The sequence below is a fragment of the Manis javanica genome, chromosome 12 (genome assembly GCF_040802235.1).
Source record: "Manis javanica isolate MJ-LG chromosome 12, MJ_LKY, whole genome shotgun sequence".
Classification (NCBI taxonomy): domain Eukaryota; kingdom Metazoa; phylum Chordata; class Mammalia; order Pholidota; family Manidae; genus Manis; species Manis javanica.
The window spans coordinates 33,328,390-33,355,726 of NC_133167.1; the positions used below are offsets into that span (position 1 = coordinate 33,328,390).

The following is a 27,337-nucleotide window of genomic DNA, read 5'->3' on the forward strand; positions in this document are numbered from 1 at the left end:
TACACTTGTGTTCATAACAGCATTATTCACAACAGCCAAGGGGTAGAAGCAACCCAAGTGTCCATCAGTGGATGAATGGATAAACAAAATGTGGAATACATTACAATGGGATATTATCCAGCCTTAAAAAGGTAAGAAGTTCTGACACATGCTACAACATGGATGAACTTTGAGGACATTATATTAAGTGAAATATGCCAGTCACAAAAGAATACTGTTTGATTCCATTTATATGAGGTATCTAGAGTAGTCAAATTCATGCAGACAGGAAGTAGAGTGGTGATTTCCAGGGGCTGTGGGGGGAGGAGGGAATGGGGAGTTATTGCCTAACAGGTACAAAGTTTCAGTTTTACAAGATGAGAAGAATTCTAGATAATTCACATTCAACAACAATGTACATATATTTATGTCACTGAACTGTACATCTAAAAATGTTTAAGATAGTAAATTTTATGTTGTGTGCATTTTGCCATAACTAAGAGTAATTAAAAAGGAAAATATGGAAGGGTCAAGAAAGCCATAAAAGCAAAACAAACAAAACCCCCTCCTGTCCAGGTCATCACTACTGTTCAATCAGTCCTTCTTTCTCCTAAAGCAAATCAACCACATATTGCATAATCTTTCTTCTTGCCAAGCGTCCTTGAATTTTGGTTTGCATCATCACATTTCTACCAAAACCTTTTACCCTAAACCTGCCTAAGCTCCTAACCTCCAAATCTTTTCTTAAGCTCCAAATTTGGTGGTCTTCTCATAATGTACTTCACATTTTTCTCAAAGGCCCGAATTTAATCTAAACTCTAATCAGTATTTGGTACTACTGGAGGTCTTCTAAATAAAAATCTTCCTTGCTTCTAAGATGTATTTAATATCCTCATTTTCTGTCTGCACTCTGACTCAGTATCCCTGATTTTATTAAAGTTCACTTTAATAATTTCTGTTGAGTGGAACCAAATTCAAACCAAAGCAGCAGTCAAGGGCATGGCCTACGAATTCCAGCAGTTTGAATTTTAGGCCTGGCTCTGACAGTGGACTAGCTCTGTGATCTTAGGCAAGCTCTATAACCTCTCTGATCTTGATCGGCAATAAATAAAGTAATGCATGGAAATTTACAGGCAAGTGACTGAAACATAGCAAGTGTTCTAAATACAAATTATTATTACTATTCTAAATACTATTAATATCATCTCCTGTCCTCACTCTATTCTCCATCAGAAAACATTATTTTCTCACAGTTTTAATCATCACTATGCTTATGGCTTCTGTAACTATAAGCCAGTCCTTTCAATAAAGTCCCGCCTTGGTGAAGGACATTTCCACTCTAGCGCCCTGCTGTCACTTCTTTCCCAACACTTACCCAAACAAGTTCATCACTACCCCTCCAGACTGGCTCCTCCTTCTGGCTTGGCTGTTTCTATTAGAAGCCTCCAAGTTGCATTTGTAGTTTTATTCTCCACTGGATTCTGCCAGATTTGTTGCCAACTTCTATTTTTTTGTACTATAATAACTCTTGTATTCACCTCTTCTTCTCCATCTTACTATCATAGTGCAGACCCCAACTGCTTCTCATCGGAACGCAGCAGCTGCCTCCTGGTGGTCTGCCTACCTCCAGCCCCCGCATCCCGAGGCCATCCTGCCGGGGGCCATCGTGTTACCCTCCCCAACGCCCCCACAAGTGGTTATAACACCTGACTGGTCACGGATCCACTCAGTCTCCTTCTTCCTTATGAGACCAGTTTAGACCCCCATCCTGGGACCCTAGTCTCCTCTCCATCTGGTCTCATTTAAGCTCACCAATCTTAAATTCCACTGCTCTTGAGTAAATACTCTGTGTTCTTCTTCCCCCTCTGTCATTACTCCTGCTACTACCAAACATGCCATGTTCATCCCACCTCAGCATTTTTGCTCTTACTATTCCTGCCACCTGGTATGTTTCCTTTCCACCTATCCACTTTGAAAGCCATTCTTGTCATGCTTTCTCTAAGATGTCTCCTGTACATGCCTCAACTCATATTCATCTCTCTCCATAGTTTTACTAAGTGTGCCTCATCTTTTAACCTGAGATTATTATGTTTTCATAATGATTCACATGTATAAGTCTTATTTCCCTTCATATGTAATCTCTGAGAAAACAAAGTTCACCCTAATAAATCTTTGTTGAGTTAAATGAAATTCAAAATATAGCTTAGAATGAATGTGAGCTGAAATAGAACACATTCGTTATCTTCTAAAAATGTTTGCAGGTTTGCCATTGTGGAAGAGACAATGCTGTGTTCCAATCCTGCTGTCTTCCATCCTGGGCACACAGAAAGACTACACTGCCCAGGACCCCTTGCAATGTAGGTGGCAAATTCCCAGCCAATAACATGTAGATCAAAGCAAGGTCCACATCCACATGCCTGGTGCCTGAAACACCTGCCACATACCACTCCATGCTCTCGGTCTTGTTTTCTGCCCTCTGCAGAAGATCCCGCAGAGAACTCTGGGTCTCTGGGGCAGTGCTATCCAACAGAACTTTCTGTGATGATGACAACGTTCTATATCTGCATGTCCAGTATACTAGCCACTAGCCACATCTAGTTGTTGAGCACTTGAACTACAGCTAATGTAACTGTAGAGCTGAATTTTTCATTTAATTTACTTAAGTTTAAATAGCCGTATGTGCCTAGCAGCTTCCATATAGGACCGTGCAGTCTGAGGGGATGATGGTGGCATTACTAGAAGGAAAAGCTTGAGTCCCTGAATGATTTTTCAGACTAGAGTCCTCTCCTCCCTTCCCCGCCAGCCCCCAATTCTCGATGATCCCACTAATTACACTTGAGCGAGAAACAACACAATCATGGTTTTGTGAGTTTTCAGTTGTTTGTTTTAGCAGTTAGCCCATTCCAACAAGTTAACTTATTTCTTATAAAGCAAAAGAATAATTGTTTTCTGCTATGGAAATTTTTCTAGGAATTTCTGGGACAGAATTTTATAAAAATACCCTTGATACATTGAAAAATGAGGAACCTGTTGGCAAATAATTGCAATTTCACTTGACACTAATGTTATGGGAATTATTCTACTTTTAAAGTATGTGGGAATAGTGTGGTTATCAGATCTACTTTCATAGATGCATGTAGTCATACATTTCCCAGTTACGCACTCTGTATCAGACAATACAAGTTAGGACTTTTTCACAAACTGACATCTTAGAGCAAAGCAGAAAAGCTTCATTGAGCCACCTAGTAATCAAACAACACAAGGACCAGAAAGTTAAACAGAAGCACAATTTGTTGTTCGTCATTGTTACTCCCCATCAGAGAGGTGCTAAATGCTGCCCTCTACATCTGTGGAGTGTTGTGCCTACAACAATCTTCTTCCTTCTACTCACTCTGTACTTTCCTAGGTAAGGGTGGCGGCCTCCAGTTATTAACATGTCTTCTCCTCGTTCCAGAATGCAGCGGACTGCTCGACTGTGTCTAAAGCAGAAAAAAAGCAAGAGTGGTAACCTCTTTGACTGAGTAGGTGCTGTTGGGGGTTCATATAACTCCTATGTAAACTTGAATGGCCGCTTCGGTGGCATCCACACTCATTACAGAGCCATGGAACTGAGCTCAGGCATACATGGCAGCCTCTTCCCACGATGGCTCAGGCACAATGCCTGGAATTTGCTACTTATGGGAGGGAGGCTCTGGGATGCCAGAGGTGCCAGGGTATTGCTTTGGGGGGTTTTTCCCACTGTGAAATGACCTCAGCTATAGGCAGATGTTCCTAAGGTCACATTATAGACTGGTCACAAATGCAGGAACTCAGGTGGTGTCTGATTGCCAAGTGCTCCCTGATAGGATAGGTCTGGAATCAAAGTCTTTTTGTTACATAGGATAGAGGAACTGACTTACATTAATCAGTAGAAAAGTTAAGCCTTCTGGGTGTGCCTACTCCAAATACAATTTCCTATGGTAATGTTTTGATATCCTCAAAGGAAAATGGTGCTATAAATAAAAGCAAGCATGACAAAAGCAAACTCTCCATATACATATGGAGAGTTCAGACCATATATATATGTACATATATATATATGACCAAACACCATATATATATGACCAAACTTTTTTCAAAAGGTTGGACTTATATATATATAAATATGGACCAAGGACAAGTAACACCCCTCCATGTTTCTGTCTCCTCTCCAGGTGTTTTTACTGTGGCTTTCATTCTTCTAGTTATTCTCATTTTGTTTCTTACAGTTTTATAGTTTGACAATATAAGATAAAGAAGTTATAATAAGCTGTCAGCTTGCTTGGGTAATTGTATATTACCCAAGTTTAAGAAATCTTGACCCGAATTCTTTCTCCTTAACCCCAATATTGAGAATTTGCAGTGTGGCCTCATTTTAGATTTGTTTTCAGCAGATTTTCTCCACTTACTTGTTTGCGGCAAATGCCGTGATGGCTGCCAGGATCCCGGTTTTGATTGACTTCCCCCCGAATGCCCCACCAACACGCTTGACATGACACATGACCTTGTTAGCTGGGAGCTTCAAGGTTGAAGCAACTATGTCCTGTGAATGATAACAGTTCTTATTAATCTGGCCCATCTGCAGCAAGGAATTGGGGCAGCCCTTACATATTTTTGATTGCACAATGTTGTACATGATACACAAACTGTGTGATTATACTAAATAATGGGATGTCCCAATAACCTAGGCATAAAATTATGACTGATCTCAGTGGCATTTGGTTATAATGACATTGCCAAAACTTTCATTAATATGAAATACTCCTTTCAATATCAATGAGATGTTTGTGTACTAATAAATTAAAAAAATTTTTCTCCATGAACCTCACCCAAAGTTTCCTTTTCACTCTAATCCCTAGGGATATGTTTCTTGAAGCAGTGAGATTTTTGTGGTCTTCCAAATCTCTCTCAGGCTGGGTATTTTCCCTGCATTCTACTCTCTCCACTGGACACTTAAGACCTCCCATTTGGATAAATAAAGTTGGCCAGTGGGTCTTCTCTGGATGCAGGTCTTGCTCTTCCTTGTCATCCTAATGTTTAAAGGTTATTTCATCTTAAAGTCATTTTTATAGATGGAAAGTCCAAGAGGGATGACGTGATGGGCCCAATGCACACAGGGAGAGAGCAGAACAGCACTAAAACGGAGTTCACCTGAGCCTTCCGAATGTTCTACTTTCTAAAAGGCCTCATTCTCCACATTCTCACATTCCTACCTGCTCCAGTAACAACACTGGCCCCTTATGACCTACTGATTCAAGACCTCTCTGCCTTGTTCCACTTATTTTCACCCTGATGCTTAAGCTAAATGCATCCTAAATGAATCTTGTACTCCAGCCTGGGCAGCCTCTGTACCAGTCCTCCTTCCTTACATGCATATTGCTTGGTACATAGGACACAGGCAGTTAAGTGTTTGCAGAAGGGATGAGTGGCATTTCATCTTGGCATGGAATTACTTGGAAATGGCCTCTCTTCTCACCATCTAGACAAACCTCATTCTCACTATAAATCCAAACAGAAGACTTCATCTTCATGGGACTTCCTGGATGATTCTAGCCCTTAGCAAACCCTCCGTTCTCTTAATTGCTCTGCCTATGTAAATTATGACTTAGCTGATTTAGCACTTGATTGTATTCTGTCTAACACTGTTTTCTAAGTGCTTCATAGGAGTTAGGTCCTATAAGCTGTAGGGGGCAGGCCTTCCTCTTTTTTCTTTGGTATTTTTAACAGTGCTGAGAGTACAGCAGAAGAGACCTAGTTTACTAAGATTAAGCCAAAATTAAATAGTTGGTTTTAAAGTTATGAATCTATGAACAGAAGGCCCCTACTTTCATGATAGTCTCTTAAAAGCTTTGAATTGTATGGCTATTAATACCCACATGGATATGGCTCTCAGTACTTCAAGTCTCTTCAGTTTCTGAAATGACATTTTTGTTTCCAATTGCTCTTAGTATCTTTTGCTGGCAGAAACAATTTGGTCATGTCCCCTCCACCATGGCCCTATGTTACCTGTGTATATTTGGGAAACTGTGTGGAAACATAGATATCCATCTCTTGATCCTCTCCTTTGGGAACAGCAAGGATGCTTTGGGTTTCCATATAAAAATGTTCTTGACCGCCAATATGTATCTCACCTGTTATAGGAAAGTATATTTTCTTTCAGAGTCAAGGAGGTGTTCAGACAGAACAAGTGGCATTCCCCTGCTGTTATCCCTTTATGGAGAAATTCCACTGGCAGTGCTCTGCTGGGGCAGTAGCCTGAACAATTAAGGGCCACAAAAAACATTTAGCTTCATCTTATCTACTAATTTGAAGTACAGTTTTGTACAGGCATCTGTCATGTCTGCCAACACAATTGGTCTCAGAGTCCTAGGGAAAGGGAGGCAACTTTAGAGTCAAAATACTATGGCGAGGAGACTTCCAGTTCCTGGACAGGATAGAGAAGATGCACATCTCTGTTCTTTCTGCTTTAGGTACAGCTAACAAGCTTGGGCACTAAATGTAACAGAAAAGAAGATTCTGAAAGGTGGAGAAGAGAAGGTAGACCACCGAGGGACTCTGCAACCCAAGGAAAGAAAATGAGTTCAGTGAGCTCATGTTCTATGTTGTTGCTTGCTTCACGTGTCCAAGACTCGATGCCAGAGAAGCCGGCAATTCAAAAAACAGCAACAGGCAAAGATAGGAAAAAGTCCCTATGAAAAACCTACTTTCTCTAGCCAAAGGACCAGGAGAGGAGAAGACAGAAACTTTTATACAATAACCACTCTACTTCAGCACACTACAGAAAAAACTGTGGCCCCATCCTGATCTGCAAAAGTTGAGTGGGGAACCTAGACTTCCACCCTTCTCAGGGTGTAATGAGGTACCCCCAAACTATCTGTTGTGGGGTGTCAGTGGAGACCACATGGGGAAACTGGACTCCTACCCTCCACCTGACAAGAAGAAGGCATCCCTACTTTTTCGTCCCAACCAACACTGGGTCAGAGGAGTTCTGGTAAAATAGAAGATTTAAATATGATCCTGAGTCTTATAACATAACACCCCAAATGACCAGGATACAATAAAAAAAATCACTCATAGCAATAACTCAACTTGTATGAGAAAAGTCAATCAACAGATGCCAACACTTAGATGACACAGATGTTGGAATTATCTGAAAGGATTTTAAAGCAGCCAACATAAAAATCTTCAGTGAGCATTTTCATGAACATTTGAAACAAATGAAAACATGGAAATCTCAGCAAAGAACCAGAAGATATAAATAGAGTCAAATGGAAATTTTAGAACTAAGAAATATAACCACCAAAATTTAGAAGGTTCAGTGGCTGAGCTCAATAGAATAGAGAAAACAAAGGAAATTATCAGTAACCAAGAATATAGACCAACAGAACTTGGCTGACCTGAACATCAGAAAGAACATAGACTGGAGTGAAAATGAACAATCTCAGGAACCCGTATGACTATAGTGAAACACAGAACATTCATGTCATTGAAGTCAAGTATTTGAAGAAATAATGGCTAAAATTTCCCAAACTTGGCAAAAGACATAAACCTACAGATTCATGAAGCTGAATGAATACTTGGGAATATGATAAATATAAAGAAATCCATGCCAAGACACATCAAGGTCAAACTTCTGAAAAGTATAAAAGAAAAAAAAATCTTGAAAACAGAAAAACACTACCTTACCTATAGGGGAAAAACACTTCAAAAGGAAGCAGATTTCTTATCAGAAATCATGGACGACAGAGGAACTGGTACATCTTTCTTCAAGTACTAAGAGACCTTTCAACTCAGAAATCTATATCCAGTGAAAATATCTTTCAAGAATGAAAGAGTTCAAGACATTCTTAGATGATGGAACACTATGAGAATTTGTCTTAAACGAACCTATTCTAACACAGTGGTGAAGGGGAATTTTTGACAGACAAGAAATGTTTTTTTTTTTAAAGGAATCTTGGAACATCAGGAAAGAGAAAGAACAGTAGAAAGAATAAAAAACAGATGGACTTTCCTTCTCCTCTTGGGTTTTATAAATTATATTTGAAACAAAATTATGACATTGCCTCATGTGGTAGTCAATGTACATAGAGGAAAGTTTTAAGACAATTGTATTTTAAATGAGGGAGAGTAAGGAAATGTAAAGGAAGGTAAGGTTTTTATAATTTACCCAAACATAAAATGTTGCTACCAGATATTTTGTAACATATATATATATTTAATATAGTTATATTTATACATATTTTGTGTATATATATATACATGTATGTATGAAATTGGACACCTACAACTACCACTAAAAAACTAGACAGAGATTCACTCAAAAATACTACAGATAAATCAAAATGGGATTCTGAAAAATGTTCAAATAACCCATTGGAACATAGTGAAAAATTTTAAAAGCAGAGAGAAAAAGACAGAATATATAATTATGACCAGCCATCATGTTAGGTGGAAAGCAGAAAAGTTAAAATGTACCTAATAATAGTTATTTGCAAACTGTTTAAAGTAAATTCCCAGGGAAATTTTTTGTATTAGAATCTGGACTTCCTCTCTTATCCAAAATCTGAGTAAATAAACAGTACAGAAAAATAAGCAGATTTTGTTTCATTTATAAAATATAAAAATTAAAATGTCAAGAACTGAGGTCTCAATTTTAATTTAATCTTTTATCAAAGACATTAAAAAACCCACTTGTCAGTACACTTGAATTCATGGTTTATATTAGCGATTCCACCTATCCACTCAGAATTAATTTTTTTTAAGTAAAAGGCTAAAAAATATTAGGCAGAGGCATTTCTGCTTAAACCTGTATGGCAGGCAGTTTTAGAACCCTGTCACATTGTGCTGCCCCCCACCCCCCACCCCTGATTCCCTCTCTTCACCCTAGGGCTTTAGCTCTTTAGGTGAGAAACCAATTTGATCAACTAATCCCTGAGATAAAGTTTTATCCCACTATGGGTTTAGGAGTGATTCCTCTAGGCATATTTACATTTTAATAAGAGGCCCTTGAAGACTGAAAAGCCACTAAGATACAAAGGAGTCTATCTGTACCAGGCCCAATAGGGCAGGAGGTGGGGGAGGTAATCTCAGGTTCATGGCTCCTAGATATCTCGCAAATGCTGCCATAGAGATTGTCATCTACACTGTCCAGTGTCAAGCCCCATCACAGCTAACAGAATTTTAAAGAGATAAATGAGAAGTGGGATAATGTAGAAGAGCGGATGCTAACCTCGGAGGTGGGAAGCTTAGATTTGATTCCTGGTCAATCACATGCTGCTCCAGCCTCCGCTGGTTCATTTCTGAACAGTGATCTTTAATGCCCCTCTAGTGCTATGTAAGGTTGAAATACATCTTCACAGCTGATAAAAACAAACAATAATATCACTCCCTTCAAGAACACAGTCTAAGACCTGATATAATGCTCCACGTATTTTATCTTTTAAATATTCGTTTTTCTTGAAACACCTATTTTCCTAAGAGTCAGATAAAGTGCTGTGATAATGATTATCCTCTCATTGAAATAAGTAGTCAAAAATTCTTAATCCAAATGACAATTGAAGAGTTAGAAAAAAAATACCTCAAACTGGTGAGTGAAGAGAATAAACATTTCAAAGTAGTGTAAATGTCCCTTTTAAAGCTTCCTGTATCACTTTTATATTGATCAGTAGGGTACAGGGCAGGTAACAAGTTAAAATCCATGTAAGAGATGGAACAAATTACTTAACTGAATTAAATAAGATGTTAAGGAAAAAAACAAATTAAATTCACACATGAAAATAATTGAATTCACACATGGGTATTTCCTAGGTGCTCACAGCAGGTTCTCTCTATGCTAAAATACTCTTTCCTCTTCTCCCCAAATACAAACCTGCCTTTGAGTGTTTGCCACACTGTACTAGGCCTAGGAATCACCTGGAGCACTGTTAAAACTTGTCAAAAATAAATTCCTGTGCTACCCTGGTCCTCTAACTCCAGAATTCCAAAAAAGGAGCCCAGGAATTTCCAGGCAGGTCTCATAAATAACTCATAGTAAGAAAAACTAGGAAACACTGGATTTGATAAATAAATGCCTGCCAAAGTGTGTTATCTCAATAATAGACAGTCTTTTCCAGAGAACATCTAAAACCACCTAAACCTAAAAGAAATTACCACTCACAGTTACGGATCTCTTAATATGTGCCAAGCACGCAGTGTATTATCTCCTGTGATCTCCATAATGGATCTTTGAGATCAGTATTGTTTTATCCATATAATTTTAGAACAAGAAGTGCCCTGCCAAGTCACACAGCTAAGACAGAGTGCCAGTGAATACTGGCAGGTGATGGTGCAAAGTGTATTTTCTACAACATCCAAGTGACATTATCCATTCTGCTCGTGACCAGCTTCAGTTTACATACAGTAATGGAGTTAAAAAACATGATGTGCTTTGAGCTCTAGTGGTTGGACTGAATGATTATATATGCACAGCTCTGGCTATGTGTTCAGGGTTGGTATGTCTTAGGATTCTTTCTGTGCCTGGGAGCAGGGTTGGAGAGAAAAAAAATTAGGGTGATGGTAACATGCATTAGAGGCCAATGTCTTAGAAATTCGCTTACAGACAGTGTCAAATGACTTATTCTCTGCCCTGAGATACGATAGCTCATGCCCACCCAGCAACACATGGATAAATCAGATCTCAGATGGCAGGTGTTAAGGATAGCTTTCACAGCATGGATGACAGCAGAGCATAGTGGAAGAAGTATGGATTATTTAAGACCCATGGTAAATCTTTTTTTTTCTTGCTATAAAGAACATTACAATGTACAGAGAAAAATGTCAAAATTTAAATAAGGTCTGTCAATTAAATAATAATATTGTATCATTGTTAATGTTCTGATTTTGATACCTATGTTTATGTAAGATAATGTCCTTGTTCTTAGGAAATAAACACTGTAGAATTTAGGGGTAAATAGATATCATGTCTGTAACTTATTCTCAAGTGGCTCAAAAAAGTAATGTATAGAGAGAGAGAGAAAAAAAGAATGATAAAGCAAGTATAGTAATACATTAATAACTGGGGAATCTTGGTAAAAAGTAATTAGAAGTTTCTTTAATATTTCTAAAACTTCCCTGTAAATTTAAAATTATTTCAAAATAAAATGTCACAAAAACTTTATTGGAAAGTTTGAATCAACTATTTTCTAAGACACAAATTTAATTTTAATTACATATGTGTATAATGGAGGGGAATCTGAAGGAAGGGAGGGAACGAGAAAAGAAAGTAAGGTGAAAACAGAGAAGGAAGTGAGGGAGAAGTCAGAGAAAGAAGGGATGGAAGAAAAAGAAACACAGGGCTTTTATTATCATAAAAAGAAGCTATCAATTCGATGACTAGCTTTGTCACTAGCAGCAACCGTATGACCCTGGCCATGATGCATGGCTGCTCTGAATCTGTTTCCCAGTCTGCGGTGTGGTCGTGAACAAGGAAAGAGACATCTATGTAACAACTGGGGCAGCTGATCAGTGCACAGGGGCTGCCATGGGCAAGGCCTGGGCTTCCCATTCACCTCCTTGCAGGGCTCCTCTCTGTCTCTCTCTGTCTCTCTTTCTCACACACACACCCCAGAGACAGAGGGAAATGCCTTGTCAATGAGGTGCCTGGCCCCAAGGAGCAACACCCGCCTGCTACCAGCTGATTTCTAGAAGGCCAAGGGAGCATCAAATTCCACATGCTTAGAAGGCTTATGGATGGTTTCCCTTTGCATAATTTTTTTCAGATAGTTTTACCTTCAAGAATTTGGTCAACCACTTTAAATGCTTCATCAACATTTCCATATTCCAGTTTCTTTTCTTGATCGAAGAAGGAGTTGTGTTGTATTGCTTCCTAGAAAGAGAATAGAAACCTTAGGTCCTTGGAGCAAGAGAGCTAGCCACCCCCAGCGGGGCATCAGCTGAGTCTGGGCAGCATTTCTCCTCTGCTCTGGAATCCCACGCACGTTCGGCGTAATTCCAGTGAGCTGAGCGGAGAAGCCAGGCTTCAGGAGACTCCTCACGGAGTCAATATAATTGTTCCAGAGTCAAAAGAAACAGATAGTGCTCAGGAAAAAACTGGCACCTAGATGGTCCCAGAGTAAAACTAGTATTTCTCAGCAGATTGTTCTATTTATTTTATAACCCATTTTATGCAGCCAAGGCTACGGAGCACAGGGGTTTAGAGTTTGGACTCTGGATCCAGTCAGAGTTGTGTGCATTTTCTCCGTTTACTAGCTGTGTGACTATGGGCTTATTACTTTGCCTCCTGGAGCCTCATCTGTACAATGGAGGTAGAGTTGTGCATATAACTTCAATAGGGTTCTGGTGAGGATAAAATGAAATGAGGCATGTAAAGAGCTTATATGGCATATAAGTGCTCAATAAATGCTAGCTGAAAACACTCCAGAGATAAGGATCACGATGGCCCTGACTGCCAGCCCCATGCTTCTCTTTTGGGAGGATGAGCACAGCATTTTTACAGGGCAGTAGAATATCTGCCTTTTGTAGTAGAACATCCAGGGACCTTCAGCACTGGAAGTAAGTTTCCATTACAAGCCCAGTCGGGGTGCCACAAATGCACTTACACACTGGCTACTATGGGCTGCCCCTGAGTGCTCAGTGAGGGGGACAGGGTACACATAGTCAGGGATAGCAACAACCATCTAGGGTGGTTTTCTTACCTATCCCTAAGAAATTATCTTGCAACAATCTCTGTGTCTACTGGCAAATGTGACATTCCAGCTCTTGCTCGCATTTTCTACTATGGATTTTTGTCCATCTATGAAATTCCAGCCTGTCAGCAGTTAGGGATCATCCTAACTCTGGTTCCCACGGGCCACCAGCCCATATCTAGACCTATTAAAATATCTTGCAGGGAATGTTCTACTGTGATCCTGCCATTTCCTCCATTCAAAAAGTGAGTTGGCTTGTCTTTACCACCATGGGGACCAGGTTCCCTGATAAAGTGTTTGTCGAATGCTTACTGACTGGCTGAGACCTTGGATAGCGCATTCCTTTAGTTTCCTTATCAAAATGGGAACAGTAACAATTTTTATCTCAAAGGACTATGGTGAGCATTTAGTGAGTTAATATATGAAACCTGCTTAGAACCAGGAAACAACACAGTGAGCCCTGTAAAGGTGTTACCCATGTTGTTGAGCATAATGATTGATAAGAAATTCTGGTCAGAGCATATTTTTCTCATCATGCTCATCAGCCTGATCCCAAGTCAAGAACTTTGATAGAAGTTCCACGTTCAAACTATCAAACACTCAGAAAAGCATGAGCTAGATTAAACCTTACCCATAGTGACAGAGATGTATTGGTTTTATCCTATTTTGATTAATAACACAGTTCCTAATGGAATCAATTTATATGATTTTCTTATTACTCTAAGATTCAGCCCAGGTTGAAAACAGGAATTAAGTTTTATAAATCCTGTTTCTAAATGTCTAATCTTTCTCCACTTTAATTGCTGCTTGCTATTTGAGTAACCTTGAGCCAATTTCCTGAATATTTCTTGGCCAGTAAAGTGATAAGAACTGGAATGTGTAGGGAGCTAGGCATATTTCCTTGCCAGAAACCTTGGTTAAATCCACCCTCATCCATGTGTTTGACCTTGGAGAGGTTAACCTCTGACAAAATGTGAGATGACTCTTCTCCACAATGTCAGAGTTTGGTATTTAAAGCTGGTATTCTCTGGTGAACAATTAGGGATCTGATGGTTGGAGCTGGAGAGGGTGGGGAAAGGGTGCTTTCAGTTTGCTTGTTTGGAAGATTGGGGGAGAGAAGGGAAGATATTTACCAGTTGGTATTGGGGAGAAGATTACATAATATTTTGATGAGGTATTATGTAAATATTTTCTTATTAAGAAATAATTAAGAAATAATTTCTTAAGAAGTAACTAAATTAAAATTTTGGGGAAGGAATGTATAAAGTAAGCTAGCCAACATATGAATGAAAAGGGAACAGGATGTTTGAATCTGAAAAACTGGTCAGGAAAGTTTGGGAGGCCTAATTACCCTTTGCCACCAACTAAACTTCTATATTTTTGTCTTCTTGACATGATTTTATTTTAATTTTGTAACATGAGGACATTGTCCAGAAACAAACTCTATGTTCCTTAGGCATAAAGCAGTGTGAGAGGAAACACACCCAGAGCTAAGTTCTCCCCGAGACACTAATCTTAGGAGATACTAATCTTAGCCAAGTCATTTCCTCATTTGCTGCCTCTAGGCTTTCTAGTCACCTAGAGAACAACGTACTCATTCTGTAGTGAAGATAATGTATTCCCGGAGTACATGCTGAAGATAATCTCTTCATGCCGTGTTCCCAATTTTCATGCTTTTATTACTCAGTAAATTATAAGAACCAGTGAAATGCATGCCGAAGAACATCCTATCATTTTATGGAGATAAGTCTTATCATTTTTGTAAATCTCTAACTCCTCTCTAAAAGACAGGTTAGGAAAAGCAATTCTCCAGTTGGTTTAAGATGCTAAAATAACTTTAGGCATCATAGGATCTATTTCTTAGACTCATTTAAGATATGCACTAAAAACTCTAAAAAGAATGTCTCCAACGTTTGCTTCATAGAGCATCTTGTTGGTTCTCTCTGTGTGCCTGAAAGAGTCCGGGAGAAGGTGAATACAGAATTGCAGGGTGTGCCCGCTGTCTTGGACATTGTTGGTTGACATCTAGCATTCCTCTCACCTGCCTCCTTCCAGTGATCAGATTTCTCTTTAGGTCACCACCACTCTCACATACAGCCCATGCACTCCAAAGAAATATGACCCCTCCCTTCCCCACCCACAGTAACCAATAGCTCTTCTAATCCTCTGGCCAGTCATTCATTCAGAGGTGGACCTGTGACCTAAGTGGCCTGCTGAGGCAGGATCTCAGGACCCCTGCTTGGGATTGCTGGGGCAGGGGTGTGCTGTTTTGCTCTTTGGACATCAACAGGAAACTCCTGGCCGCCATACTGCCACCGTAGGGGATAAAGTCTGTATTATAGGCAGCAAAGAGGCAGAAAATTAGGTTTCTTGCAAACACTGATATAGTTTGGGGCCAATAAAGTCCCTGTATTTTGGAAACCACTTTGAGCCAGATTTTCTTTTCTGTTACTGTAGCCAAAAGCATTTTAATTAATACACCCCTGAAATTTGCTCTGCTGGCATCACCCCTGAACTCATTACCTCAATTGTTAGGATTAGCGGCTCCAAATCTTGATAGACGATCTTCACTCTCTTGGCAGCTTGCTTTGCCTGGACCTCGGAATCTGCAATCACGGCACAGACAAGCTGACCCACACAAAATACCTAGAACACAGAAAGACCTTGGTCCTCAGTGAAGGCAGATACCAGGTCCTCTCCTTTCATCCACTTTTCCTTCCCCGCAGCACAGAGCTATATCCCTTCACATGTGTCTGTATCTGCAGAACCACAGTTAGCAAAGGCTTTGGGAGGAAAGCGCATTTGTCAGAGTTGACCTGCTGACACCAGTGTTGGAGGAGGTCATCGAGACGATGTGACAGTCCCTTGACCCATAAGCTAGCCGCAGGCAAGTGGGGGCTCCTCACCCTCCCCCCTCTGTCCTTGGAATATACTTTTTGCCACTGTGCCTACAGTGGGAACAGTTACCAAGGATGCAGCCTTGAGAAGCAATGTGTTGTTGAGACCATCTGGATGGTACACGTGGCTGAGCCTCATCAAGGCCTCTGGGTTTAGGATTTGGTGGGTGGGTGCAAAGTTCTACTTGTCTTGTAGCCCCCCAAGACCTGCCTCCAAGTAAGCTCTCTTGTTTATCAAACCTGCCACCTACCCAACTAGGGTGCTCTGCCTCTTTCTTCAGTTTCTCCTTGCCCTGTGTGCACAGGGCCTGTTTTTGAACCAACACTATTCTGCTTAATCAATAACCAGCAGGTCACCATACATATAAGGTGCTCACCTAAAAAATGCCTGTCAAATGCATAGCAGCATGAATGAATGAGTCAGAGGGAGTTCAGAGTGAGAGATAACTCTAGTATTAAAGGATAAGAAAGTCTTCATGGTGGAAATACCACTTGAACTTGGACTTAGACTCTGGACACAGTGACACTGGGGCAATGGTGAGGGTCAGTGGAGGGGTCAGTAAATAGAAGTTGTCATTATGTTCTCTCATTTATCCTTTCACTCTTGTTAGCAGCACAGTATCTTACTACTAGACAATATAAAACACCAAAGTATCTTTGATCTAACTAGTCAAGTTTTCTACTTATGTGGAAAATGAATATATTTTAATTCATTCAATATTAGAATATAGTGTTCTTTATAAGCATTCAAAGACCATGCAATCCTTTATGATGTGCTGAGTTTAATGCTATTATCAAGAATATACACAGTGCCATTAACTGAGGAAATTTTTTAAACAAAAAGCAAAACTTCAGTACCTCTTCTGTCCCCAGAAGTTTCTCAGGTTTGGTTAGAAGGCAGAAGGAGTTTACACCCTGAAGATGTTCCTCAGTTACAATGTCTACCACACCTGGCAGGCTGAGAGCTTCAGATAGATCAATAGACCTGGATGAGAACACACACAGGGGTACCTCAGAGCAACCCTGCAGCCCGAAGACGCTGGAGAACATGCTTAGTTGGAAAATAAGCTACAAGAGTGGTAAGGTATGCCTGGGAACTGCTCCAACAGTTCTCTGCCAGACTATTGGGAAAATGAAGTTATTATATGCAGGGACAAATTGTAATAATTCTACATTTCAACCCCATTTTACCTCCAAGCTGCTTTGGATAGCCTCGGCAAATAGTTCAGTTCACGCTCTTCAACCATTACTCTTCACTAATGGGACTTAGTTAGATGGAAAGGCAATCACTAATGTCTACTGGGAAAAAACTTGGCCACTTACACAATCTTAGCATGAGCTCTTGAACTTGTTACAAAAGTCAAGAAAAGTTCTGGGTCCACAGCAGGAATGTCATCACAGTAGATGGCTTCACCCGTGGCATGCTTAATACCAGACAGATGCATGATGGGATGGCCAATTGGGTCTTGAGGAGGCTGCTTTGCATCTACATTCTGTTTAATCAATAACAAGCATATCTCTTTTATAATCATATTATGCACATCTCCCATAAGAGGGTAGCTGTATAATGTACATCCAAGCCAGAACACTTTTAAAAATGAAAAAAGTCACCATTAATAATAACACCAGAGCAATAAGCCTATTTCAATAATTTAATAGGCAAACTGGGATGAGTAGCCATAATGTTGTCCTTATTTTTTTCTCACTTTTTTTTAATATAGACCACAAATACCCCTAATGCAAATTTTACTTGTGTAAGTAAATGAATATAAATCTTTCTTTCTGATAATGTAAAATTATGTTCTCTTGCTAATGCTCATGTATTTTTTTAAATTGTATTATCAGAATTATTTTACCATTGTATCTAAGCATGGCACATATATTTTTCAGAAGAGTATGATGATATTGTGACTATATTTATAGAAAATTATTGAGGACATGCCTTCAACCAGAGGAGCCTTTTGTTTTTCTATTGTGAGTGAGGAAGTCTAAGAAATAATTGGTAAAACTCATATAACAGATCATCCTGATGCAGAATAAAGACAAAGGTGTCTGCACTTGGAGAAATGATTCATTATTGTTACTCTTTCTTAGAGACCGTGGAATAAAATGTGCTGCTATTGGTTCTGTAAGTTACTTTAAATATGATTCATTAACTAAAGTGGAAATTAAAAAACATGTGTCCCCCAGTATTTCAAATACAAAGGAGTTGTTAGCTTTCCTAATTGGTTGGTTACTGGGAGAAAGGTTGCTGTATAAAGAAAGAGGGGTTAAGAGACATGGGATAGGCCAAGCTCAGAGACCAGGGGAAAGGCGGGGGTTGCTAAGGGGGTGGGTCTTGAGAGTGTAGGAGGTGGAAAATTCCAGGGAAGGTGCCCGTCCAGCAGCCATGTGTCTCCTCTCTAAAAGGAGGCGGAAGCTTTGGGGCCTGGAGCTCTGCCTGAGGAGATGCCTGCTGAGCAGCACTGGGCAATACTATCCACAGCTCACTGGGGACATATTAACAGGAAGTGGGACATTTGATTCCACCTAAAGTGGTATCTCATTTCACTCACAGTTGCTGGCTTTCCAGAGTCAAAGCGACCCCTGGTCCACTGAAAGCACTCTGGGACTCTTCTGCCATGGAAGATCACCCAGCTGTCTGGGATCCCACTGATCAGAGTGCTTTTGTCTCATGCAAATGCTCTGCTTTCTTTTCCCTTCCAAACATTTGGATTTCGTTTAACAAATAACCTGAACGGAGGAGGCCATCATGGTCCTGATGGGGAGCTTCCCGCAAGGAAAACCGAAAAACCCACTGCTCCAGTACCCTCTGCTGCTCTCGGGGCTCAGAAGAGGGCACCGTGCTCACTGCCAGCCAACTGGAGGGACTCAAGAAAGAGATAAACCTTTGGCTTTAGATAGACGCCAACTGGAGGGACTCAAGAAAGAGATAAACCTTTGGCTTTAGATAGACCAGAGGTTCTCCAGGGGGGCATGCCTGGGACATCAGGAGGGGAAAGGGGAGAGTGGCCCGTGTAATTTGAAAACACATTCAGCATTTTTAATGGTCATTTGGAAAATGAAAAAAACCCTATTGTTTTCATAATAAAAATGACAAGAAGTAAAATATCAGCCAAATTCTGACTGACAATTTTATGTAGATAGTAGGGTCATTTCTAAATTAACTTGGCATAAGACATATATATTGGATGCTCTGAACTTATTCCTATTTCACATAATATTTACTACTTTACAGGAAAACATACACTTACTGATAAGCATTTGTCGTTTTAACATCCCTATTTATTTCATTTCAAAATAAACTTCAATTCCGTAGTCACTATAATACAATGCATAAAAAAGAAGTAGTGGCCAAGTCTGTTTTCTTTATCCTGACTTTATAAACTAAATAGCAGAAGATTACCAAGAAAGATAATTTAGAACTTGGGCCAGGCACCATTAAATAAAGGTAGACATTAGATCACAAATGTAGGGGAATAGGAAAAATGAGAGAAAGTTTTACATATGGGGTTCAGGCATGATAGGAGCGGAAGCAGCCTGGACACACACCAGCTTCCCTGACATAGTATTTCGCTCTGTCCTCATGACCAAGTGCCCTCAGGAGGCTTCTTCCCCCTCCCCTTTGAGGAGCTAAGACATGATCAAAGGGAAAAAAATGTATGAGGGCTGTATCAGGCATGGCTTTTTATGTTACAGATGGTAGGATCAACTCCCTTGGCAAAACACCCCCAAGTACTGCTCTGGGCTCTCAACTCAACTTGAACAACAGTTGAGTGAAAAACCACCCACATCATTTTTAAACTCTCAAGAGGCTTCTTCCATCCTGGAGAGCAAAATTCAAGGTACTTAATAGGTTTAGACACTAAGGAAACACACTTGTAGGTATATGTAAAGGTTCTGGAGATTTTCTGTGACATGACAAAATCTCAATCATAATATAAGCTGGTCATGGGGATGGAAATTCAGCATAGAGAACACAGCCAACGATTCTGTAACATCTTCCTGTGTTGACAGATGGTAATGGCACTAGTTGTGGTGAGGATTTAATAATGTGTGTAACTGTTGAATCACTGCGTTGTATACTTGAAACCAATGTAATATTGTATAGCAACTACACTTCGATACAAACATCTTAAAAAAAGAAAGAAAGCGTTTTGAAACCTTGCTGTATAAGGCCTGCCGAAAGATTGAGAAAAAATCCTAAAATATATCTTTGTCCGATTCTATAATCAAATATGTAATTGATTGCTTTAGCTGAAGATATAACAATGTTTTTTCGTGGTCAGTTGTGATGAATCTATGGTGAAAGAGGTCACACTTGCTTACTTGTTGTTGCTCGTTATATGGCTAAAGAATCCTTGGAAGAATGCTGTCTCCTCAAACCGGTGATACCTTCAAACTCAAAATGCTTTCAAAGCAAACGGACTGATTTGGGGAGAAGAGGCTCATTCATGAATGCTGAGTTGTGGATATCTGAGTGTGTGAAAAACAAGAGCAAAACTCCTCTGTGTGGGAGACACACTGTTCCCAAAACTTTGCCTTGAAGTCTGTAATAACAAACTCCCTTTTAAGACAGCCAACAATGTGAATATTATAGCTTTTCTCTGGCTGATATGAATGCCCATTAATTTGTTGTTTATCTTTTATGAAGTTCACTCCACCACCAAGAAAATGTTAGGGTATTTTTAGGCTGAAGGTTGCAGCTACTGTGTTTTGCAGAATACCAGGGAAGATGGCAGCTGTTTTTAACTTTCAAAATGATCATTTTTAATGGAGTTTGGTATCTTTGAACTTTTGAACATACTGAACCCAAAACATCAAGGAAAAGACACCAACTTCAAAGTTCATTATGACATAAAAACTTTTGTAACTTCATCCAACAATAGATTCAATGAGCTGATGCTTTAAAAATCCTCTTCATGTTCTTGACTTAATAAAACTCTCAAGGCAAAGTTTCTTGATAGTAATTACAAGGTAAAACATATCAAACCTTATCCAGTTTACCAACAGGATAACTTCAGGTGATATTTTTATGATGTTATGGCAGAAAATTCCATTTGAAAGCTATGAGGAATTCTGTTCTAATAGCTAGCTTTTGTTAGGAGAGTTCGCATAGCTCTTAGCACCAAGTTTGATTCAACTCTAAATGTAACTCACACACAAACACTTGGAAAGAAGGGACCAGGGGAGCAAAATATCTCCACATTCAAACAAAATTAAACAACAGCTCTTTTAAAAAAGCATTACTACATTTCCTCAACCTCCAAGGGTTGTGTTTTCTGCTTCTCTGTAAATGAAATAAAGCAATCCATGGCCCTGACACAGAATCTGACTTTGGCGGTGCTCTGACTTCCAGGACGCCAAGGGCGGAAAGCACACAGCAAGCTAGCCAGCTGGTTCATGTTAGTGATACAAGGCCACAGAACAAAACACAACAGCCTTCAAGATAAAAACAGATATGTATACTTAAATTACCATTGTAACTTTAATTTTAGTTATGAATCTTCATTGATTTTGAAATTTTAAGTAACACTAAAGAAGGAAGGATCTGAGTTCACTGGCAGGGGAGCTGGGGCTTGTAAAGCCTGAGAATCACTGAGAGATAAGAGGGGATGTGTAGATGAGAGAGGTTTAGCCCAGGTCCGTCGCATTAAAAAAAACAAACAAATGCCACAAACCTGGTACTTTAATGTACTCCAGTGATGTCTGGAATGAAGATCTTCTAAAGCACTCTCATACTTGTCTGCAGGGCCAGGATAATGCACAGGGTCCTGAAAAGTAGAACAATTGTAATTACTTAAAAGATGCCAGAACAGTCTCAGAAGGGAGGATAGAATGGTTCTTAGCAAGTGGCTCTACTCTGAAGTATTTTATTAACTCACCCAAAACAGAGCACCAGGGAAGTACAGGCAGCTCCCTAACCTTCAGGACACACATTCTAGAAGGTCCGTACTACCTTGCAGTATGAAGAGCCAAGTGGATATAGTAGGTCCCTTACAACATCTTTATGTTTCTTAGGGTTCTCTCACATGCTTTCTTCAATGTGAGAACGACATTTTTTTTAAACAATTAAAACAGGAAGATAGAAGCAGAGTAAATAAAATGTACAGAACGGGAATACTTAACGTAGGAAAAAGTCAGAGCCAGAGCACACCATTGCTAATGAGCGTACAACTCTGCCATGCAGGACCTGGCCAGCCAGGGAGAGAGGGAAGTGCCGAGGGCCGGGCCTCTGCCGCAGCCCCACAGGAAGGACAGTTCCCCGCCCCATCCCAGGGCCTCGGGAAGAACACGTCTTAGAACTGACAGAAATCGGTCATTTGGGTCTTTTGACAAGACTTTTACTAGTATACTTAATGGTTATTTTTACACTCTAAAAAGTTTTAATAAAATTAAAGCCAACAAAAGCTATCATTCTAAATAATAGAGGAATATTGACTAGAAGAATTAGGATAGAAGTTATTAGACTATAGGGCAGAAGCTTTAAGTTATACACTTGATTCACACAAAAAATTGTATCAGTTTGCAATTAATTAGAGGAGTCTACAGCTGGCTTTATTTTTTTCTCTTCTAATTACCTGGTGACATTATGTCACTTATATTTGATTTCAAGCTTCCATTCTTAAAAGTTTGATATAACCCTGCTGGTTCTTGGTTGTTTCCATCCGTAATGAGAAAATACCCTCAGATGCAATGATAAGAGAGAACTTGGTGCCTCTTATTTAAAGTGATAGTACTGATTCCTATACAACATGAAGAACATTATCAGGTGCGTTTGGGCAGCCGCTGTGGCTTGGGATTAATGTTAGTTCAAGTTCCCTTTGGGTCTGGCAAGTTTTTTCAGAGAAATTCTTTCAGTTTTGTCCTCCCTAGCCAAGACCCTTGTAATTAATTGTTTGTCCTAAGGAAGAGCAGGCAAGAGCAGGCCTGGATGGGTGCTACTGTTATTAAGACAGCTACTAGGTTGTCTTCGTCACGTTCCTCTGAAGCACTAGGGGCCATATTCAGCCCTTTTCCTATGATGACCCATTTCACAATAACCTTGTGAGCAGCTGCCATCACCATTGGTGAGAAAAACGAAACTGAACCCAGAGAAGAAAGCCAAATGTAGGAAGATAACCCTTCACAAGTGAAAGAAACGTTTTACTGAGGGAAAATAAATTCTTATCATTAACGAGTTTTCTGCACACCATCTAGACAAACGACAGGTCAGAAACAAAATAACTGAGTGGCGTTAAAATCCTGCACAGCTCTGTGCTCTGCTTGCAATCCTTGCCCACACTCAGACAGCATCAACAGACAGCCTGACAGGGGTCAACAAGCCCAGGGGTTTCTCATTCAGGTTGTCTTTCCTATTCTACAGTTATTTGGCAGCGGGCTGTTGCTTCCACGTTGGGTATTACCATAGCCCCCAGGAATGGAGGGCTACCATGTGGCCAGTTCCATTTACCATCTTCTTCAAAATCTGTGACACTTCCAGGTAGAACTTGAAGAGGAAGCTGATGATGAGAGTCCTCTTGAACTCCACCTTCCCTCCAGTAGCCGAGCCTGGGAGAGAGACTTCATCCAAAACCAACCGGCAAGCCGCATCCAGCATCTCTTCATTCCAGGGCCTGTGAGAGTCAAAAGAGAGGACTCCTAGCCTGACAGGACTCATTACTTCACAGGCTCATGAGTGCCTAAGACAAATAGCTACAATTTAATGCAAAAAATAAGAGCCAGGTGTCCCACATTCGAATGACAGTCCACCACTCTCCAGGCTCCTGGCCTGGCCCACCACTTGCTCATCTGTAACAGGGGAATGGCTGAAGCTATTTCTCATGGAGTGGCCATGAGAAGGAAATGACTGGGTCACATCCTATGCTCTGGAGGAACTGACCCCTATTATCACAAGAACCTCTATTGCAGGCTACGTTCTGTTCTAAGCACCTTTGATGTGTTCACTCTAATGCTCTCAAGCACTCTGTGAGCTGGGACGATTATCCCCCTTTGACCCATAAGGAACCTGAGGTGCCATAACGTTAAGTAAGCTGACTGAGGTCACAGGATCAACTGGGTTGAACCAAGATTTGGACCCAAGCAGTCTGGCTCAATCAAGTTAATGCTTTTTAACAATTGCTGTCTATTTACTTCTGAAACGGCAACTGATACCAAGTACATGCTCAAGAAATATTGGCTATTAGTATTCCCTGTAGAAATAAGAAATCAGGTAAGCAAATGCATTTGGTAATATATATATAAAACAAATTCCCATAATCTATTTTTCATCCTGGTAAATTATTCTCTCATAGTAAAAAATGTAAATTTACTCATTTTGCTTACTGTGCCTCTGTACTTTTGGGAGATGGGTTCTGTCTGTCTCTGTCTCTGTCTCTATGTCTCTCACATACACAGACCACACACACAATCAGATTATATGACACCTACTTCAGAATTCACTAAAATCAGGACCCATGAAAATAATCATAAAGTTTTATTGGAACTCCATGCCATAAAAAATAATAAAATAAAATAAAATGGCAGTAAGCATTTTTCTTCTTGTACTTGCATGTCACCACAAAAAGAGCTGCCCCATTACTTGGAGTCTAAGTACATGATGCCATACCTTCCAGTGAGTTTCTGGCAGGAATTCTTTGCACAGATGGTGGTTGGACCAACACCTCCATACGAGATGGATAACTCTCTAATGATGCCATCCCCTTCTCCAAACAAGACTCTCATTCCGGAATTGACTATTGCAAGTGCATTCTGTGGCCGCTGGGCTTGTCGGAAGGCTGACACAAATTCCCACTGAAGGCAAAAGTGGCACATGTACAACCATGGTGAGTGACAACTATGCACTAGGCAATTTATGTATGTTGCCTCATACATCCTTGTCACACTCTCTGTTATGGGCTGAATTGTGCCCCCCAAAATTAGTATGTTGAAGTCTTAACCCCCAGAACCCCAGAATGTGACTCTATTTGGAGATAGAGTCTTTAAAGAGGTAATTAAGTTAAACTGAGGTAATTAGGGTAGGTGGTCATCCAAGATGGTAGTGTCCTTATAAGAAGGAAATTATGGACACATGTGTCCAAAAACCATGTGAAGACAGGGAGAAGAGATTATTTATAGGCCAAGGAAAGAAACCTCAGAAGAAGGAAAGAAGCCTCAGATGACACCTTGATATCAGACTTGGAAGCCTCTAGAATTGTGAAAAAATGTTTTTTGGTTGTTTAAGCCACTCCGTCTGTGGTTCTTTGTTATGGCAACCCTCAAAAACTAATACACCCTCCAAGACAGACTTGATTATTCCCATTTCTTGATGGGGAATAGAAGATCTGGAGTAATTAGTAATTAGTAATTGAAACCAGGTTTTGATATCGAATCTGGCTCCAAAGCCCTTCTTCTTTCCACTAAATTTTTTTGCAAATGTATTTTTTCAACCTTTTTTAAACTTCAAAATATAGATAGAGGTATATTTTCAAGAGGTATATTTTAGGGAAAAGCCTCATAGGAAAAAGAATTTTAAAAATTTGTAGGATAGAATCCTTAGAGTTTGGATTGGGGCTGTGTGGGGGAGAGAGAGAGAAAGAGAGGCAGAAACAAAGGTCTCTTGATTCTAGGATTGATAGGGGAGAACTGAGTGCAAGTAAAATGTAATTATTTGAGATTCCTCATAATCTACCCTATAAATATTCAGCACCTTTCCTGAACCCACTATTTTTTGGAATTAACCAGATGCCTCCAGGTAAAACCAGGAAATTGAAAGAAGGATATTCTTACCTTCTTTGAGCAGGGGATGTTCACTGAGACCAAGATTTCTTCAGGTTTTAGATCTGCAGTGGGGCACTTTCTGAGAAACTGCTCATTTAAAGGAATCTGTCGTTTGCCTTCTGTGGAAAGAAATGGCACTTCCCTAGAATCTGTCCTATTAACAATCAAACGTCAAAACTTTGGAAATAATTCTACCAAATATTGGAGGGAACTGATGGGGAAAGGAAGTACTCTTCCTATTTTTTAAAAATCTTTTACCCTACAATGGGTAAAAGTATTTACCCAGACTAGATATCATCCTTTTTTTTTTTTAACTTCTTTGCTTGCTTGTAAATAAAAATATCTGAGTAGCCCAGATGTCACATAGAACAGGACACTGGCAGTTCTCTTACCAAACAGCATAATTCATTTTGAGCTTTATAGGTAGGGAGTAGATACTAGTGTATCTCTTGATTTTATGATCAAGTCATTCAACAAACATTTTTTGTTCATAATCAGGAAACCTCCCAGGTTTGGTAGTGAATTAATAAATTTTCTATAATGGGTTTTTATACTAGTGAGGTGTTCTTTTATTAATCTTATTTTTCCAACACCTAAATAATTTTTGTTCTTTAATCAGTATACTGGGGTAAGGACCATTTAAAGCTATAACAAAAAATGACTTTAGAATGAAATCTAAGAGTTTTTGATGCTTATATTCATGTCACAAAACTTATTTCTCATTATGTAACTTTTTAAAGAGGATGTTACTTAAATTTATAACTTGAATGCATATCTTCCTCCTTAAGATAATTTTGTGGTTTAGATGACATGAAGAGTAGGTATTTAACAATGCAGGTAATAGAAAGCTAGTCCATATTTTGAAATGAAAATGAAAAAAGATTTCAATTAGAACTTACTAATAATTGTTAACAAAGTTGGAATAAGAGAAATTAGTTAAAAGTTCTGGGCTTAGATTCAAAAACAGAATTCAAATAAATAAATATAAAATGAAGCCCAACTATTGTTCAACAGAAAAAAACATCAATAGGCTTCCATCGATGACAAATTAAGTATGAGCACACTGAATGATGTGGGTCCTGCAACACTCCTGTTCCACTTGGAGAGTCCTCAGCAAAGGAGCCCAATAGTTCTCAGTAGCTTATAGTTCTCCCCGCTACTCAGATCACATCAGGACGTTAACCAGCACAAGCATTGTCTGTGTAGGGGGGCCCATATGAGAAAACATCTAGGACAAGACCTCAAAAAGAAAGAGATGAAGACATTGGAAGTGTGTGGAATTAGGACCAGACTGATCAACTTCCTAGCGTCCAGAAAAGTGGAGAGAATTATTAATACTACAGAGAATAGCCATTTTCAAAACTGGATGTCCCACTCGATCAGAGGGGGAAAAGTTAGGAGTAGGTTTAATAACCCCCAAGAAAGAGCTGTCACTTACCTTTTGAGAGCAAGTTGAGGGTACAGTTGCCCACAACCAGGAGGGGATTTAGATCTGAATCCAGATGCCTGCTCACAATGTGGCCTCCTAAAGACTTTTTAAAATAATGGGTTATTTTCATACCAGTTATGTAATTACAAAAATACAGTTGATAAAGTAAGGATTAAGCAAGGCTCTGGAGAACCATTTTTTTTGTCTTTTCCAAAATAAAGACATATGATGGTTTGTCAGAGACAGTCACCCAAGGGATGTGCCCCAGAGTTTACTGTCATCTATACATACAGCCATGTTCCTGATCTGGGATCCAGCTAGAGTTCTCAGATGCTTCAAGAGAGCCTGGTACATCTGTGTCTTCTCCTCTGGGAGCTTCAGGATCAGGTCAGCCAGGATGTCCTTCACTTGAGCCAGGCTGAGACCAGCACCTAAGGTCAGCTCTGGAATGAAACCATTTGTAAATAATGCAGTGTGGTCACTGCTGACCTAGAAATGTCCATTAGACCAAAGCTATAGCCATGGGACTTTTATATTGGATACACAGCAACCTGCTTATTGGTGGTAATGGT

The 27,337-nt window shown here is 39.8% G+C and overlaps 1 protein-coding gene across 6 annotated transcripts in view; it reads right to left on the bottom strand.

The window, feature by feature from the left end:
- The window catches only part of LOC108391579 (aldehyde oxidase), a 66,857-nt gene that overhangs the window by 19,522 nt on the left and 19,998 nt on the right, over positions 1-27,337 (bottom strand). For all 6 annotated transcript variants that reach the window (XM_037009145.2, XM_017651221.3, XM_073218381.1 and 3 more), the window contains 13 exons: positions 27,057-27,208; positions 26,775-26,868; positions 25,346-25,455; positions 24,186-24,370; positions 23,031-23,193; positions 21,259-21,351; positions 16,901-17,070; positions 16,436-16,562; positions 15,204-15,326; positions 11,764-11,860; positions 6,004-6,128; positions 4,407-4,540; positions 3,371-3,458 (listed from right to left, as the gene is read on the bottom strand). In XM_037009145.2, coding sequence (XP_036865040.1) covers positions 3,371-3,458; positions 4,407-4,540; positions 6,004-6,128; positions 11,764-11,860; positions 15,204-15,326; positions 16,436-16,562; positions 16,901-17,070; positions 21,259-21,351; positions 23,031-23,193; positions 24,186-24,370; positions 25,346-25,455; positions 26,775-26,868; positions 27,057-27,208 — 1,661 coding nt within the window. The remainder of the gene's footprint in view (positions 1-3,370; positions 3,459-4,406; positions 4,541-6,003; positions 6,129-11,763; positions 11,861-15,203; positions 15,327-16,435; positions 16,563-16,900; positions 17,071-21,258; positions 21,352-23,030; positions 23,194-24,185; positions 24,371-25,345; positions 25,456-26,774; positions 26,869-27,056; positions 27,209-27,337) is intronic.